Here is a 13,206-nt window from a genome sequence, read left to right as displayed (position 1 = left end):
CCAACATGGCTTCTCTTATGTGTGGCTGAGCACTCAGTTGGATCCCACCCCTCCTTCAGGTTTCTCAGAGCAGCAGACATTGGGTTGTTCCATTTTGTCCATGTAACAGTCGTGTAAGACATGTTAGGTTGACTGATATGGATGATTAACCCTTGCACACCCACTTTGTTTCATGGGTAAGTGAAGATTAGAGCGTGGATGCTGAGTGGATTAAGACTGAGAGCGTGGATTAGGACTGAGAGACACAGCTTCCAATACTTACTCTGCCATAAAGCTCAGCTGGTGACTTCAGGCCAATCATTTTCCTTACAGGATCAGATGCAGAAGGGAGAACTATGTACACCTGAGCTCCTTGGCACAAGAGTCAATAAAAAATGTGAAAGATCAATTTAACATGGGGAAAAATGGTTTCTCTGGTCAAAGTCTTACATATTATAAATCCCACAAGCTGCTTTAAAAAAAATCTGAGGAAGTAGCTTGCAGAATGGATTGTTACTCTAGAAACTAAAGTTGTGCTCTGTCAATGATTTGGAGTTGAGAGTAAGCAGTGAAGTGGCCAAGTTTGCAGATGACACTAAATTGTTCAGGGTGGTGAGAACCAGAGAGGATTGTGAGGAACTCCAAAGGGATCTGTTGAGGCTGGGGGAGTGGGCGTCAACGTGGCAGATGAGGTTCAATGTGGCCAAGTGCAAAGTAATGCACATTGGGGCCAAGAATCCCAGCTACAAATACAAGTTGATGGGGTGTGAACTGGCAGAGACTGACCAAGAGAGAGATCTTGGGGTCGTGGTAGATAACTCACTGAAAATGTCAAGACAGTGTGCGGTTGCAATTAAAAAGGCCGACGCCATGCTGGGAATTATTAGGAAGGGAACTGAAAACAAATCAGCCAGTATCATAATGCCCCTGTATAAATCGATGGTGCGGTCTCATTTGGAATACTGTGTGCAATTCTGGTCACCGCACCTCAAAAATGATATTATAGCATTGGAAAAAGTGCAGAAAAGGGCAACTAGAATGATTAAAGGTTTGGAATACTTTCCCTATGAAGAAAGGTTAAAACGCTTGGGGTTCTTTAGCTTGGAGAAACGTTGACTGCGGGGTGACATAATAGAGGTTTACAAGATTATGCATGGGATGGAGAAGGTAGAGAAAGAAGTACTTTTCTCCCTTTCTCACAATACAAGAACTCGTGGGCATTCAATGAAATTGCTGAGCAGTCGGGCTAGAATGGATAAAAGGAGGTACTTCTTCACCCAAAGGGTGATTAACATGTGGAATTCACTGCCACAGGAGGTGGTAGCAGCTACAAGTATAGCCAGCTTCAAGAGGGGGTTAGATAAAAATATGGAGCAGAGGTCCATTAGTTGCTATTAGCCACAGTATGTATATATATATATGTGTGTGTGTGTATATATATATATAAATTTTTGGCCACTGTTTGACACAGAGTGTTGGAGTGGATGGGCCATTGGCCTGATCCAACATGGCTTCTCGTATGGCCTGATCCAACATGGCTTCTCGTATGTTCTTACAGAGACATCTCCCTTTTGTGTCTCTTGTTTGGAGGTGAACTCAGTGATGAGTTCTCTCCAGCTATTCCACCAGGCCTGCAGAAGCTGTGAAAAGAGGCTTGATGATCCCTTTTGCTGCATGTCTGGAAATGCAGAAGTCAGGGGTGGATTAGTCAAAGGTGGATTCAGAAAAATTGCCAAGCAACCTTCAGAACACAATGATCAGCTGCATTCAGTTTTGTGAAACCAAGCTGTGCAAACTTACACTGCACCACAAGCTGCTTTTACAATTTGCTAGGGATTAAAGAGTGTCTTCCACTTTTCTAGAATGGGATTCTAATTTTCATTTAGCAACAACTGGGGAGGAGACCATTGCTGTCATAAACTAGTAATTATCACCTGGTGGCCCATGGGCCATCTCTAATCCTACTTTGATTTTACAAGACTGCAATGCAAAGCAGAATGCTGTCTCTAGATGTCCCACTCGGTCAAGCACCACCCCCCCCCCAACCTAGATAAAGAGATTGAACTTCCCCTAAGTAAGTTGTTATGGATAAAAGGGCACTGCCAACATGGTGATAGGGTTGCCAGGTAAGACTGATAAGCCAGTGGGGGACTTACCAAGAGACTCTGGGGGAGGGAAAGGAGGCTCCAGCAGACAGGAGGAAAGAAGTGCAATTGAACTCTGAAACGAGTTTTGCTGTCACATTTAAAGGGACCATGTTCCTTTTAAATGCCTCCCCTCCATTGGAAGTAATGGAAGATGGGGCACTTTCTTTGGGGGCTCATAGAATTGGACTCTCTGGTCCAATCTTTTTGAAACTGGAGGTGGGGGTGTGAAGAGGAGCACCAGATGCTATGCTGAAAATTTGGTGCATCTATCTTAAAAAACAGCCCCCCCCCCCCCCGCCGAGCCCTAGATACCCATGGATCGGTTCTATGTTACATCCTAGGGGAATGGTCTCTATAGGATTAATGGAGTGCCCAGCAGCCATCTCCCCCCCCCCCAAGTTTCTGAAAACCCTGAAGTGAGGGAGGTGTTCCAAACTGGGGGATCCCCTGCTCCAACTGGGGAATGGCCACTGCAGTAGATTAGGAAATGTGTAGTTTCCTTAATCAACTGTGAAGTACCAATCAAGTGGTAGGAGATGATGTGCTATTAATAAGTTTTATAAAAGCTTCAGTTGAGAAAAAGTTTTCTTTTCCAACTTCAGGCCTCTAAGGAATGAATAGCCAGCATCTAACAGTGCACATCTTATACGTTGGTTTTCTGTGGATACAATTGCTTTTAAAGCAATTGAGCAGTTTCCTTAAAGATAGTTAAAGTCCTCTGCAAATTCACTCTTTGATGAAGAATTAATAATTTCTGTTTTTTCTCCCCCAGGGTGCAGCTGGCTTGAAAGGAGGAGAAGGTCCCCAAGGTCCCCCAGGTCCAGTTGTAAGTACAATTAATATGCTTAAAGGAGAAAAGGGGTTTTCATGGAAACAAATATTAGTACCAATAATGACTCCTTTATATTCATGCTGTTATGTATATGTGCTCTTGGGTACAAGTACACAAATGTCTGCCATTCAGATCTGCCAATAGCTGTCTCCTTGTAATTTTGGGAACTAATAAGTCCACAAACACCAGCGACTATATAGTGTATTGGCCTATCTGAAGCCTTCTGTTGTCAACAGGGGGCAAATTGTCTTTTCTCATTACATTAGTTATTAGCAGGCTGGAAAAAAACAACCTCTAGTGGCAAGAACTGGAAGAATGGTCTGGAAAGAACACTGTGAAATTCTATTCAATTTTGCCATCCTCCTGGAAATTAGATTACACTAGTGGGGACCTGCAATACTTGAGGGTGTGCGTGTGAACCCCTCCCCTTATTGCTGCCAGTTCCCCACTTTCTCCTCCTTACAGCTTGGGGGAGAGACTCATGGGAAAGAATCCCAATTCCCCCCCATTGCCAAGTCTGGCACAACTCCAGCTTCCCCCAGAGGCTGAGCTGGAGTGACTTGTTCTGGACTCAGCCGGGCTCCCGGGCTGTAAGTCCAATCCTGCTGGGTCCAGCAAGGCTCCCTTGACTGCAGCGCTGATGGCCTAAGGTCAGTGCTTTTGAGAAGGATTTACTTTGGGGGGGGGGGGGATTTAAACCCCCATGGTTTTTTTTTTTTTTTTCAGATTTTTCTGCAAACCTAGGGAGTGCCCCAAGTTTGCTGAAAAACCTGTTTAGCCTCTGTGTTTCCCCAATCTGCAGATTTAGATATCCAGAGATGGGGGTCATGTGAGGATAATAGTATATAGATATAAAATTCATAAATATCTTTGAAATATAGCTTACAAATAGTTCCTTTTTCAGTTTCTAAACAAGGTTGTTTTTGTATAGCCAAAGGCCTCTTATTTACATGGCTGCCACTAGAAATACGTTAATCTATTCTGGGTTCCAGTCCTGAAACTATTTCGTATGGTTGCCACTGAATGCCAATTTTTGTAAAACTTTGCATTCTTTGGCAGCAGCCACATTACCCTCTCCATTTCCAGACTGTCACTCAGACCGGGATGAATTTTGTTCATCAGCAGCTACAATTGAGCATAGAAAGTGGCTCACCACATTATCTTCCTTGTCACCTGGAAAAGTCTGTTCTAGAGTATGTCATCATGCTCCAAACATTAACCTCTTCATCTTTCTGTCACTGAACCACACTAACCCATGAGGCTTCCTTATACTGAATTAGACCTTTGTTCTGTCAAGGTCAATACTGTCTACTCTGACTGTCGGTGACTCTCCAGGGTCTCAGGCAGCAAGCCTTTCACATCACCCAGCACCTTATCCTCTTCAACAGGAAATGCCAAAGACTGAACTTGGAACTATCTATATGGAACTATCTAGATGTTCTACCACTGAGTCTACAGACCCTGCTGTTGCATTGCAATGGATGGTACATCTCACCTCTGTGCTTGTTCAGGAAGTACAAGTAGGCATAGTTGGAGAATGCTAAAGACTGTACCCAAATAATACAGTATGAGGAAGAGGAAGCAGGAAATTACTACAGCTGAGCTGTAGGGAGTTCGCAGTCTTCAGTCCTCCCAGAGTTTGCCTGAAAGCTGAGCTTCATACAGCAAAAATCATAAAGTGCAACTCATGCTGGACTGAATTACTGAATTGCAAGTAGGAGATCACAAATTTGAACGCTCCTATAAATAACTCCCCCAAAATAGAAATGGGGACACGAGGGGGAAGAATTTTATGCTGACCTTCTCTTGTGACTCCCCAACAGCAGCCCAATGTTACATAGTATTGTGGAAGTCTCTTTGCACCGGAGCTTGGCTCTTAGTTCTTTCATTCTCCGAATATCTGCAAAGTGCCTGCTGGCTGGAAGTCCAGCCCCAGGTTTTATTGTTTGTTTTCTGTGGGCCACGTCTGTCGTACTTTGAAATCTTATATATTACGAATAAAAACTCTGAAAACAAAGCAGCTCTAGCCTCTGTGGGATGAGAATGTAATTGCCATGAAATTTAATTCTCACTCTCTGGGAATCCTAATCAAAGCAAAGCAGCATTAATCCTTTGCTATGCTTTTCAGTCATGCCACGTTAATATCGAAGACCTCTCCTCCCGCCATTCTGTTTGTGAATTGGACATTTAAAGCATGCTGCTGACTGTGTAGGAGAGAGGGAAAGAGCACAGAAAGAGCAAAAAAAAATCACTTTTTTGATTATTAGTATATTTCTAAAAGAAGAGTGCATTAAACTGGCATGCTGAAATGAGCCTTCTAAATCCAAAGGGCCAAAATACATACAGAGCAACTTTTTGAGTGCAGGAAATGCTTTGCAGTCTTTATAAAATATTAGACAGTCATCAGTGAACCCCTAGGAGAAGCAAGCATTGGCAACTGAGTCTCTCACAAACAGGGTATTATTTTACTCCCCTGCAACTCATTTTTAAAAGGCCTGCCTTAATGGTCAGGATTGGAACATTCACTGTGCCCATTAAGAGCCCATCCACACATTGCATTAGTAAGATGTACCTCTGAAGGTCAAACTGCACATGATGTTGAGTCATGCATATAGTTTTTACATATCATTTGAATTTATCTTACTGTTCTTTTGACTCAAAAGGTCTTGAACAGATCAAGATCCAACCCTCTTGCAGGCAATCACCTCAGTTAAATATTTAGCAACTGCTAATGTAGTTTTCTGATTCTCATCTACAAGGAAAAACTGGATGATTCTTTTAAGATGGTAAATTCACTTAACCAATTAAGAGGAAGGACAAATACCATTTCTCAAATTGGACCAGATTGTTTATAATGTCTTTCTCTTTGTCACAAAATCCCCTAAGCATTGGAGTCGATTCTTAATAATCACCTTCCATTGTTCTATATAAGGGTCTTTTTCAATAAGATTCAAAATCAGTTTCTTCACATTGAAGGGTTGTTTTTTTTTGCTTTAATTTAAATGCCAAGATCCATGCACGAGCTTCCAGTGATGGAAAATGAAATGCACAAATCCACATAGTTTATCAGGAAGGGGATGTGTTGAGTCAGAGTGGAAGTGTGGAATTATCATCCTCAATGGCAGTTTCCCTATACAAAATTAACAGATTCCCCCCCCCCAATCGGAGAGAATATATAGGCAAATGCTTTATATGCCCCCCCCCGCAAAAAAAAAAATGCTAGACCTCACCTTTCCCAAGTTTCCAATCCAGCAAAAAGGCAGCATTTTACTGATCCATCAGTACAGCAGACATTTCATCCTACGGAAAATATTTTTATTTTATTTATTTAAAAGATGCAGATAACCTAATGCACTACCTGGCTCAGCTTTATCATGCTCAGTGTGAAATTATGGTCAATCCCTGCTCCTTGCTGAGACATGCACCTGCCTTACCTTATTTATTGCATTTACACTTTACACATTTAGATGAACCATAAAGCATTTCTGTAACACAGAGATGTACCACAAATCATCATCCATGAAAGAGCTCTGACTCACAGAGAAAGCTCAGCTCTAGCCTTCACAGACCACTGTAGCATATCTTCTCTGTCTCTGAGTCAAGCATCTGCCTAAATAGATATCCCTTTGACAATTTTGGGGTAATTAAATGATCCATGGATATTATATTCACACAAGCTGCTGTAGCTATGATGCTGAATTTGAGCAGGGAAGGGGAACTGGAAATGGCACCATTTACAGTTCAGAAATAGGAGTCCAAAATTCCACAGAATTTTAGTTAGTGTCATAAATAAATTTAAGCAATTCCAGCCTCCACTACAACTTTCCAGGTTTCCTAATTTACTTTCCACTATCCAGAAAAAGAGGGCTGTTCCTCATTACAAGGAACCCTGGAAACTGTAGTTTGCTAGGATTTCTGAGTCTTTAGACAGAACCAGGAAGGTCTAGCAAATGTTTCTGGACTTTTAGTAAGGTCCTGGAAAGCCTGACAAACTTCAGTTACCTTGGAACTGGGAACTTTCTGTTGATAAGTCTTCCACACTTGGTGAAGCAACAAGGAGCAGTTCCCTCCTTCCTCCCCCTTTTCCAAGTTTTCTGTTGGGAAAGAAGTCTTAGGGAAAGGGGAGGATCTCTGCCAGTGGATGTGTGGCAGAGGAGAATTCGGAATAGTCCCAGTCTTTTCCAAGATTGCAAGGAATTCTTGAGAAATGCCAAAAGCTTTTCTAAGAATTTATTAGAAAAGTTCAGAAAGAACTAGCTCATTCTGAACTGAGATGGAGAGAATGTTTTTCTTTAGCTGTAGAGCACCTACCAAGATAAAATAATTTCCTCAGTCCACTATTCTACTGGAACATGTGAGCATCCCCTTGTTGCAACAAGAGAAAAGCAAAGACCCCAGATTCAGTTATTGGCATCTCCAGGAATTTCAGATGTAGGATCTCAGAAAGGTAACTGGCAGGCATAAGTATTGTAGTAATTATCAATGGGATCCAACCATCCTCCAAGGAGCTTTCCTCCAGCGTAAGGATCATTTCTCCAACTTAAATGGTTCTTTCTCTAGCAGAAGAATCACAAGTGGGAATGTTGCCAACTTGAGAGGCGGCTTGGTGCAGTGGTTAAGTGTGCGGACACTTATCTGGGAGAACTAGGTTTGATTCTCCACTCTTCCACATGCTCCTGCTGGTATGACCTCGGGTCAGTCATAACTCTTTCAGAGCTGTTCTGATCAAGAGCAGTTCTCAAAGAGTTCTCTCAGCCCCACCTACCTCACAGGTGCCTGTTGTGGGGAGAGGAAGGGAAAGGAGGTTGTTAGCAGCTTTAAGATACCTTTGGGTAGTGAGGGACAGGGTATAAATCCAATCTCTTCTCTTCTTAGACTGGAGGAGGGCATTAAACTTTGCTAAATGGAGTGGTAGGATGGAATATAGGGTTGCCAAACCACCAGGTGCTGGTGGAGGTCTCCCAGTTTCGGGTGCTCCTCTCCTTCCCATTACCCCCTCTTACCATCAGAAACTGGGAAATCATTGTGACATGCCTACGAAAACCATAAATGATATAGGCATGTTGAGGTGGGGGCAATACTCTGGTATTTGGACAAAACTCTACAATTTGAAATGAAATCTACTATATAATGTCACCCAAAAACCAGAGTATCATTCCCCCCACCCCAATATCCCTGACATTACTACCAGTTTAAGTAGGTATGTCGTGACACTCCTCCCCACTCCCAGAAAGTCCCTCCCCTCCCTCACTGATGTGACCATCAGACCTGGCAACCCCAATAGGATAAGATCCATCTGATTGTTGAGCAGCTTCATATATCTTCTATCATGGGTGAGTGTGGTATCTCATTGGAAGAATTAAGACATCAGCCAGTCTCTTAAGGGTGCTTCTGCTTAGATCAGCTGCTTTAGAACTGCTGTAATTCCTCCCCTCCTTTTTTGTTCCAGGGTTCGCCAGGTGAACGTGGCCCAGCAGGAACAGCCGGTCCCATTGGTTTGCCAGGACGACCTGGTCCTCAAGGTCCCCCTGGGCCAGCAGGAGAAAAGGGAGCTCCGGTGAGTAATTCTGAAGAAATAGTGCAAAACACAGAAGTTATTACAGAAGTTATTACTTTTCCTAGTCAATAATGTTAGCTCTTCACACTCCACTACCTTTCTATTGCATATGTGCCCAGCATACATGTTGTACTCCTTTTCTATTTACAATAGAGTATCGCAGAAATTTAATTAAACTGGATGACATTTTGGCACATTTTATCAAACCCTAAGGCCTAGGGAGAGGGGTTAAGCAAAGCGGATCATTATGAGCACAGCAGTGGCCACTTTGGATTATAAAAATTTTTGTTGAGCCACAGCATTGATTTAAAGGTAGTGCCCAATACTCTTTATTCCCTCTTTTCTCATTTTCGTATCAGATTTCGTTACCCTTTTGCTATCTTTTTATTCAGATATCTCCCAGATATATGGAACAAAGCTTTCTTTAGAGCTTCTGCAAGATCACTTGAATTTTACATTGATTAATCAATACCTGTGTATGTTAATTGTATTAATACTCAGTATAGCAATAAAACAATAATAAAGAAGCTAGAGGTCCACAAAGAATTACAGGGGGAGGTGGTGGTGGTGGGAAATTCTTTCCCCCTTCCCAATATTCCACTTGTATGAGAGTGCCAAATGTCACCAATAATAGTTTCCTGCTCACCAATCCCTGAACCGCAGCAGTCTATCACTACAGCACAATTTTCCTTACTGTACTGACTGCTGAACACCACAGGCTTGCATAAAAAAGCCAGTTTGCCCACCACTTTCTGCCTCCTTTCCCCAGCCTTGGTTTGCTCAACCACCCTCACCAATCCATGCCTCCTGCAAGTCAGTTGGCATAAGCAAAGGAAGCAGCTTCTTTAAAAGCAGGTTTAACCATGGTGGTTTTTTAAAGTCTCATTGTGACAGTCAGTTGTCTTTTTTTGCGTGCTAACTGGTCCAGCAATTTTTTTTTTATCTTATTATAATTTCAGGTACTTACGCATGGCATGATAATACTGTAAATTTTCTACCAAACATTCTTTATGTGTTCTATAATTAATGAAATGCTTCTGTGTTAGTTTTATGAAAGAATAGGCATCATTAGCTGGGGTGGGGGGGGGGAATAACATAAAGGTTATCCTAAATTATTACAAAGAAAGATCCAAAATATCACTTCCAAACCTGTTGGAAATTTAAACAGGCAATACTAATATGGACTTCAAAGCTGAAAATCTGGCTAATTATATAGAAGCATCCTTTAGCTTAATGTTAAATTGGGCATTAGCCGCTTATGGTCCAATTCAACTCTATCCAACCAATATTCATTGGTTTATTTTAACTGGTTAAATTGAACTAAATACTCAGCAACGGTGCCAGGGGTTCTTTAGTGATGGCCTCTTAGCCAACTGACCCTGCAAACAAAATTTAAATGGGCTGCTTTTTTCCCCTCACATATTGAATTTTAGTTTTATGTCCGCTTCATTATTAATACAGACTGCTTGTTACCTCTAACCTCAGTCATCCTATCAAGAGCAACTAAACTTTGAAAGACAATAGTTAGTGAAAACATGCTGACATGTATCCAATGAGAACCACAAGCAGATTGGAACCTGCATAATGGGAGTCTCCCATCTGCTCCATATACTGTAGTGCCATCCCCAAGATTCATGGAAACCCCAGGAATAGTGCCAGGTCTAATATGGAGGTCTGCAATAAGAGAAAATCGGCAGGAATCTCTTCCTCCAATGGCAGAAACATCCTATCTGTGGCAAGGAGCCATTAATCAATTTGTACATATAATTAACTAATAGGTACTCGTGCTTCAATATGAAATTGAATTATCAACAGCATTGACTCCGCAATAGATACCTTTTAAATATTTTTGAGTTTCATCGCAATTCCCCCAGTTTGTCCCCCAATACAGCCCCTCCCCCACAATCATTGGCTTGTGAGCACAACACCTGAGCACAGAGGTATGCTCCCTCCCTGTGATCAGCAACATTTGGGAAGCAGCATCCCAGATGATGGGGAGGAAACATACATGAGGACACTTCCTGTGCCTATAGGTGCTTGCTCATGAGCTAGCAATTGCACAGGAGGCAGGGCCAGCCTACTCATACCCACTATTGCATTCAGCCCTTATGGGGAGAGGTAATGTGAAGAGGGCTACTATATTAACAGCAGTGATATTAACAACATGCACACCTTTAAGTATAAGATGAGGAATTATATTGTTAATGCAGTCTTTTTTTCCTTTTCCTCCTTTGGTATATTTTCATTTCTGTTTCTTATCTTGAATAGGATGTTATTATCTGTATTTTCATTTCTATTTTCTGTATGCTATCTATAATGCACCTATCAGGGAGGGGAAAAAAACCTTATTGAAGTACTGACAAGCAGACAATGACTCCTGTAACAAGTTAAGCTGTTTTGCAATGTAAAATTCTAAGTTTTGTAATTTATATGTATGAGGCCTTATCGTGACTGAGCAAGCAACTAGGAAGGAAGTTCTTAGAAAACTTGAATGATGTGACTTTGAAGCTGCCAACGCAAATCAGCGAACTCAGCCTTCAGAAGGCTTAAGTAGTAAAGCTCTGAGGAGAACCAAAAATAATCCCATTGCAGCAAATTGCAACTCTGTTCTCTCCAGCTTTGCTTATTGCAGCCAATCACATAGAATGTAAGAACAGAGTCTGACAAACCCACGTGATAACCTCCAGCAAGAGTTGTGTGGCTACTGATATTTAATTGGTGTTTTGTTAAAGAGAGGAGTGCCACAGTCATTGCTCAAAGGCCTGACGCTCTTCAGAACACATTTTGAAAAAGAATGAAAGGAGAGCTAAAATGCTGCAAAGGAGTAAGGGAGATGAGGATCATGAGATTCAGGTGACAATATGGGTGGCAAGTAGTGTTAAGCGTTCATGTTTCCAGGTTCAAGGGAACAGAGAGCTAGATCAGCTCTGCATCAGTTTACTCCCCCCCCCCCTGTATTGTTATTGTGCAGGGTTCAGTTTATCAAGATTCCTTATTCAAAAGGTTGTTCAGTTTGTGATTGCTCAATAGAAATTCCCAATGGAACAGACTTAATTTTGCAACATACACTGCTCTTTCTTTCATGTCTTTCAATCAGGAATGACTGTTGCTGTTTTGATGATGTTTCCTTGCACTGTAAACATGCAACATGGGTCACCAAAATCAAAACTACAGATATATATTGGCTTTCAGAAGGCACTGAAGGAACAGAGAGATACTGACCTGTTAGACAGACAGAAGGCTGCAAGGCTGCCGTTCTAGACATGGAAAGCAGTCCACTGCAAGGCATGGAAATGTCAGAAGTCAAAAAGAAGCTTCAAATAGAACAGTGGAAGTGAGGGTTGTAAAGGGAGACTACAGAGATGGAGCTGTAGCTATCAGTTTAGAAAATCTGGGTTATGAGGATATTTAAGTAATCCTTTAAAAATAACACATGCTTAAAAATGTAAGAGATAAATAGCTTAAAAAGCAAGCAAGCAAACAGTGTATAACTCACAAAATTTAGGACACCATCTAATTTTTAGATGGCCGCCCACAGAGCAAGCAGATAACAAACATGCATATTGCAATGTAGTTCTGCAGAAAGCACATAAAACCCAGTTGACAAGACCATCCCAAAGTTCTATTAAGCTTAATGTCATTAACATTATCTTGGTGGAACTGTTTCCTTCACCTTTCTCCTACGTGCTGTACTTTCCTAACTGGAGTCCTGATTATGCTACCAGAGAAGAAGACAGGTAAAATGTACTGGGTTCAAAGCATGAGGACGCCCAAGAGATAGTGAGTTCAGCTTTTTATTCAGTGATTCAGCATAGCGAGACAGGAACAGAACTGTCTGGCAGGACCAACGGCCCTGCTTATATGCATGCAAACCTCCCCACCCAAAAACCCATTACCATCACATTTCTATAGGTTAATAGCTGGCCTAATGATCCCTGATGGGCCTCTTTCCTGAATCCCATTACCATAATCCCATTACACACAACTATAGGTTAATAACTGGCCTAACGATCCCTGATGGGCCTTCTTCCTGAATCTAGGTGGCTATTGTTTTAGGGTCTCAAGCTCAGCCAAGTCTCTGCTGGCCCTAAGGCCGAACTCCAGTTCCAATACATAACAACAGGTCTGTATAACTTGAGCCACAAAACCAAGTGTAGTCCACCAACCATGTATCAAGGCACTCCAGGGACTCAGCCAACCTCCTTTTTTTGCTGCCTGTTAAAGAATACAAAAATGGGAGGAGAGGTAACTACCCAGCATCTGGCAGCATTCAGCTTGATGGGTCACAAATACTACAGGCCTGGCCTAGGGGCATCTATCACACAAATGCATTGGAGTATTTCAGACAATAACAGCAAGCAGTCTCTCAGCCACACATATAAAATTGCCACTTGTTTCCAAATGTGTTCATATTATTTATATGTGTATGAAGTCTTCACAGTGCCATCTTAAGTAGAGTTACACTCTACTTGACTCCAGTGGTTTAAGAAGGATGTGACTCTGCTGAGTGGGGGACTTAGTCTCACAGATGTACTCACACACTGCTAAGCTGTTTCCACAGCATATACGGAAATGTGGTACTCAAGTATTACGACTCACTCTGCTTCCTAGATGTTTGAAATTGTTCATTTTATGGACCTTTCTCAAAACTTAGGACATAAAGTCATCCTTGTAGAGAAGATTTGCTATTG

At 41.9% G+C, this 13,206-nt stretch overlaps 1 protein-coding gene across 4 annotated transcripts in view; it reads left to right on the top strand.

The window, feature by feature from the left end:
- COL11A1 (collagen type XI alpha 1 chain) overlaps positions 1-13,206 on the top strand; it is a 335,777-nt gene that overhangs the window by 239,648 nt on the left and 82,923 nt on the right. For all 4 annotated transcript variants that reach the window (XM_060232292.1, XM_060232289.1, XM_060232291.1 and 1 more), the window contains 2 exons: positions 2,899-2,952; positions 8,408-8,515. In XM_060232292.1, coding sequence (XP_060088275.1) covers positions 2,899-2,952; positions 8,408-8,515 — 162 coding nt within the window. The remainder of the gene's footprint in view (positions 1-2,898; positions 2,953-8,407; positions 8,516-13,206) is intronic.

This window comes from Heteronotia binoei, chromosome 2 (assembly GCF_032191835.1).
Source record: "Heteronotia binoei isolate CCM8104 ecotype False Entrance Well chromosome 2, APGP_CSIRO_Hbin_v1, whole genome shotgun sequence".
NCBI classification, from domain to species: domain Eukaryota; kingdom Metazoa; phylum Chordata; class Lepidosauria; order Squamata; family Gekkonidae; genus Heteronotia; species Heteronotia binoei.
Note: the sequence above shows the minus strand (reverse complement) of the source record. Positions and strands in the feature narration are given on the sequence as shown.